Source organism: Vigna umbellata, chromosome 4, assembly GCF_029865625.1.
Source record: "Vigna umbellata cultivar VRB3 chromosome 4, Vumbellata_1.0, whole genome shotgun sequence".
Taxonomy (NCBI): domain Eukaryota; kingdom Viridiplantae; phylum Streptophyta; class Magnoliopsida; order Fabales; family Fabaceae; genus Vigna; species Vigna umbellata.
The window spans coordinates 1,136,581-1,141,460 of NC_142168.1; the positions used below are offsets into that span (position 1 = coordinate 1,136,581).

At 36.0% G+C, this 4,880-nt stretch overlaps 1 protein-coding gene across 1 annotated transcript in view; it reads right to left on the bottom strand.

Annotated features, from left to right (window-relative positions):
* LOC124839163 (DNA-directed RNA polymerase 3, chloroplastic-like) overlaps positions 1-4,880 on the bottom strand; it is a 5,238-nt gene extending 358 nt beyond the window's left edge. The window contains exons 1-7 of the mRNA XM_088111754.1: positions 4,004-4,880; positions 3,150-3,353; positions 2,938-3,071; positions 1,243-1,312; positions 708-766; positions 268-385; positions 5-33 (exon numbers count right to left, since the gene is read on the bottom strand). Of these exons, the coding sequence (XP_087967880.1) occupies positions 5-33; positions 268-385; positions 708-766; positions 1,243-1,312; positions 2,938-3,071; positions 3,150-3,353; positions 4,004-4,771 (1,382 nt within the window). The 5' untranslated portion in view covers positions 4,772-4,880. The remainder of the gene's footprint in view (positions 1-4; positions 34-267; positions 386-707; positions 767-1,242; positions 1,313-2,937; positions 3,072-3,149; positions 3,354-4,003) is intronic.

Below are 4,880 nucleotides of genomic sequence, written 5' to 3' on the forward strand. Positions count from 1 at the left end.
TCGCCATTTGGTGTTTCCAAGAATATCCAAAGCCTGCATAAAACAATTATGCTTTTTGATAAGAAAACAATACACCCTTAGCAGTTAGAGATACAGTTCAGTGAATCTGAAAATGTAGAAGACTACAAAAATTGAAACTGTTCATAAACACTGGTTTGGTAATGCATGCAATGCATCAAATCTTTTAACAGATCATATTTTTACACAGTACAGTCACACACTTTCATTGAACCCAAAAGAAAAGGACTTGAAATTTACATAAACTACCTCAAAAACCTTTTGTATTTGCTCTGCATTTACACTCTTCATTACATCTTGTTGCTTTCTAGATCCATGAGTACGCATAATATAAGATGGTAAGAAAAAGTGTCCGCCCTTGTCATATCTACAAAGAGTGTGTTATAAAATGTTAGACAAACAAATGCATAAACAACTAAACTATGAAGCATTATTATTTTTTTTAAGAGTTAAAAGTTACCTGCATCCTTCACTATTCTCATATTTTGTTTTTTGCAAATTCAGGTTCATTTTTAATTTTAAAAGAAAGCTATAAGTTCATTTACTAGTTACATTTCTTTCTCCTGGATCTTGAAATTTCAAACTCCACATAATAAATCATGTTATAATGATATAAAATCAAAGAAAATTCAGGCATTTCCAAATTTCAAAATACAATACAAGAGAGACATTCATTCCATTTGTCATACCCTTTCCATTTTTTGGGAGGTACTAACATAGGCATGTAAGGTATGAACATATGCTTAGCCTGCAGAAACAAAAACTTATAAGTGAGTCAAAACCTTATGTTACACACTTTTTAGTAGTGCATGCTAACTAACTTAAATGAATTAGTATATCATGTTTAACTTAAGTCTAATTGCATGCTTAATAGCAAAAAAAATTGAGAATAACAGAACAAAGGAACAGCATTTATGGAGAAGTCCAGATTTCACTATTTCAACAAAACTTGGTGATTTTAGATAGAAAAAGACGTTTATACAGATTCATAAAAACAAAGGAGTGAGCATCTATCTTCACCTGCATCCAAATGCTAGCTCTTTTGGGAAGAGGTGAATGAAATTAAAAAATAGTTGTCACTTACAAGAATATCACACATAGAAGATGATACTGGATTTACTTTATAATCATGAAGCTATCACTTCAGGAGTTATCCTGTGAACAGAATAACTTCATCTATGACATAATATTGCTTAAGAAAAAGAAGACAGTGTCTCAACTTACACATTGTTCAAGCCCAACTAGGACTAAGGGATCACATTGTATAACACCATACTTCTTTGAAAACTTTTGCCTACAAGCAAAAAACAGTTATTTGAAATTGCAGTTTATAAACAAATGTGATAAAGGAACTTCAATTAATCCCTTACCTACTCTTTCAAGATATACAGTTAGTCAGAGTGTAAAGAATATCTACTTTGTTTTAAATACATATAGTTGAGGAGCAAGAACTGCAATGTTTATATTTCCCACTTCCCTAGATGAGTTATAGCTTGGTTTAATGCACCATAGGAAGTAGTGGTATCTAGTTCTTCTCTTTTAATATGTTGTCATAAATTACCTTTTTAAGAACATTGAAAACAAATAAATCCATTGTGCTGAGTGAGATAACTACTCAAACAAATTTGAAAAAAACTTGTTTCTCTACTAACATGTATCAAAGCTCCAAACCTATGAGTTGTGCTACCACAAATATCACAACAGGCTTCTTTACCCTAATTTTGACACAACATCGCAAAACAGTGCAATCTCTTCAAATTTGGACGTAAAATGAAACTTGACCACAACACCAAAGTTGAACACAGAGAAACCTTCTATTAGGGCTCCACTCCAGTGTGATAGTAGCACTATCACACACTATTTACTACTACGTACAAAACAAAACTATTAGTTATATTAAGTTTATGAAACCTTTATTTTATAATGAAAACAAAAAAGTAAATAGCTAAATAGAGTACATGCATTGAATGAGTGACATATACAGATGAAATAAGGAAATAGGATAAGCTCAAAGTATTTTTTTCAAATTCCCTTTCATTTAAAAATTTAAGTTTACATGACTTTTAATTTCTTTTCTTAAGAATTGGTGAAGTAAAAAACATATAAATCGTTGAATTGTAATAGGGATACAAAATTACATTGATTCATCCATATACCGTAAGATACAAAACTATTTAAGATTAATCTTGGAATACAGATTGGTAGATAGCCAAAGTGTATCAATAGTAAGATTTGAACCAAGAATAGTAAGATTCTAATAGGTATGTGTCAAACAATAAAAAATATATCAAGCAACATTTTTCAATGAAAATTATTTTACTTGGCCACACTTGAGATTGAAACTCTAAAATAATTCTCGAAAGCTTAAAAGATCCCTCTCACTCTCATTCTATATATATGAAAGTTTGATACAAAGTACATGATAAATAGAGTAACCCTAGACACAATATAATAATGATAAATAGGGTAATCCTAGACACAATGTAATGATGATAAATAGGGTACATATTCTAACACTCCTCCTCAAGCTGGAGCATACAAATTGTATGTACCAAATGTGTCTCTTAGATGCCTCAAATGTGATTATATATAACAAGATTGGAGCACATCAACCATTTAATTTATATGCAGCTTGTGGAGTGTTACTTTACCTTTTTAAGCATTGGACGCTCAAGCCATTAGGTAAGCTCTGCAACTATATTGTTAACTTGTACTCTCTTACTTAGTGTAAAGTATTTTCAGTTTCTAAAGACACATTACATATAACAATCAAATTTCTCGATCACAGAAACAACCAATCTTAACTTCCTATAACCATATAGTGTCACTTATTTGTTAGGGGGCTCAAGCCCCAGATCTTAATTATCAAGTTCTGCCCATCTCCCAGTCCCACCCTCAAAGAAAAAAGTGAAATCTCACCCTGGATGCCACGGTGCGGCTTTAAAACAGTGCCTGAAAGCCGGTCGGATATCAGGTGGAGTATCACCAAACTGGTTAACCGGAGAGTGTACATATGCTGTATCAACTAACAATTCTATTAATCGACTTCCCAGCTGCACAATACAGTTAACTTGTTAAATTCCATGTTTACAACCAAAAGAGATACTACATTTGTAACTATTAAAAGAAACCTTGGCCTGCGTGTCCCGGCTCCAAGGACTGCATTCTTCCTTTTTCAATATCATCTGCACTTCTCTCAGTCTACTTTTTTTAATCAAACTGTTCAAATGATTCCTTTGCTTTTCTTTATTACTATCCAAACTGTCTTGGTCATCAGCCTCTATCTTGTTACTCCGGCTAGTTTTTCTTCTTTCAATGAACTTATGAATCCTAACCTGAAATACAATAAGTTAATTACAACGTCTATAAAAAACCTGCCACAATTATGTTTCAGTCAAGCCAGAAATAGAGGTAAGTTTTCTACGGACTTGGAATAAGGTCCAGTTTGGGTTGATTGTAAACCCTTGTGCTAAGACTTTCCTAAAGCAAGAATTGGTGTTTTAGTTACAGTAGAAAGACTTCTAAAATACTGCAGAGCTAATTTCTTCTTTTGGTAGAATTTTAAGTGTATAAGTTAAAATCATGAAATATGTTTGACTCATTTAACTTCTTTATCCATCTTATTTCTTTTTCTCAAAGTGTTTGCTAAGAAGTTAATCCAAATTGACTCCAAAATCCAATACATTACTAAACCACTTAGGCGTTAGATGGTTATGTTGTTCTATTATTATGCATTGTCGTCACTAGTGTCTTGATACAATCAACTAACTGTGTCTTACACAAGAGTGGTTGGCCACATCAAAGTATAAGTCAACGACAAAGTGGACTTCGCCGACAAAAATGACTAATATTTCAAAAGATAGCTAAGGGGAAGATTTTACCCAACCACTACATTGATGCCCAAGGTTAGTTTCAAGCTATGCACAGTATACCAGACCTAAAACTATACCATTCTAGTAATTTGAAAACAAAACCCTGACATTACCTCCTGTTCTACCGCCATGCCAATATGAACAGCCGCATGAACAAGCTGAACGCAGCCTTCCTCATTCTCCATTACCATGGCCATCATCTTATGCATCACAATGACCGCCACCTTATCGGACGGCAAGTCGTCGACATGGGGTGCAATAGAATCCTGCTGCTTCTTGGAACGCGCACGGTGGGCTTTCTGCTCAGCCTCCACTACGGTCCTGAAAGGCTCGAACCAGCCCAATAGAAGCGCCTTAACGTGCGGCAAATTGGGCGCCAACATCTTCTGGCGCATCTCCCTCTCCAATTCCCTGTACTCCTCCACCATCTTCTGCCACGCCTCGGTCTCCGCCTCAATCTGCCTCCGCCGCAGGCAATTGTACTTTTCCCTCTCTTTCTCCTTCTGCCTCGTCTCTTCCTCCTTCCGCCTCATCTCTTCCTCCTGCATTAGCAACCCCTTCAGGAAGAGCCACGGCGGCTCCTGGACGAAAACCATCGCCGTCGTTGGACTCGCTTCCTCCTCCACCGCCGCAGCAAGGTCTTCGACCACAAAATTGCCATCGGTGGAGAGAAGGTGGTTGTGGCGAAATTGTAGGGTTGAATCTGAATATGTGAGAGGGAATGATGAACAAGAGAAGAGGAACGAGGAAGGTGAAGAAGTCGGTATTAAGAGAAAGTGGTGCGTGCGGTTAGGCTTGCGTTTTATCTGAAAGTGGCTTCTTCTGCTTGGGTTGTGGTATGCGTGAACCTGAGGAGTCGGGAATGGATAGGCCAATGTCATTGCGTTTTAGGTATTGGAGCAGCCAACAGAACGATGAAAATGGTGAAATTTGTGTTCGTCGTTACCAACACGAACCACGCTTGGTGTGAGAAGCAAAGAAATCACAGGA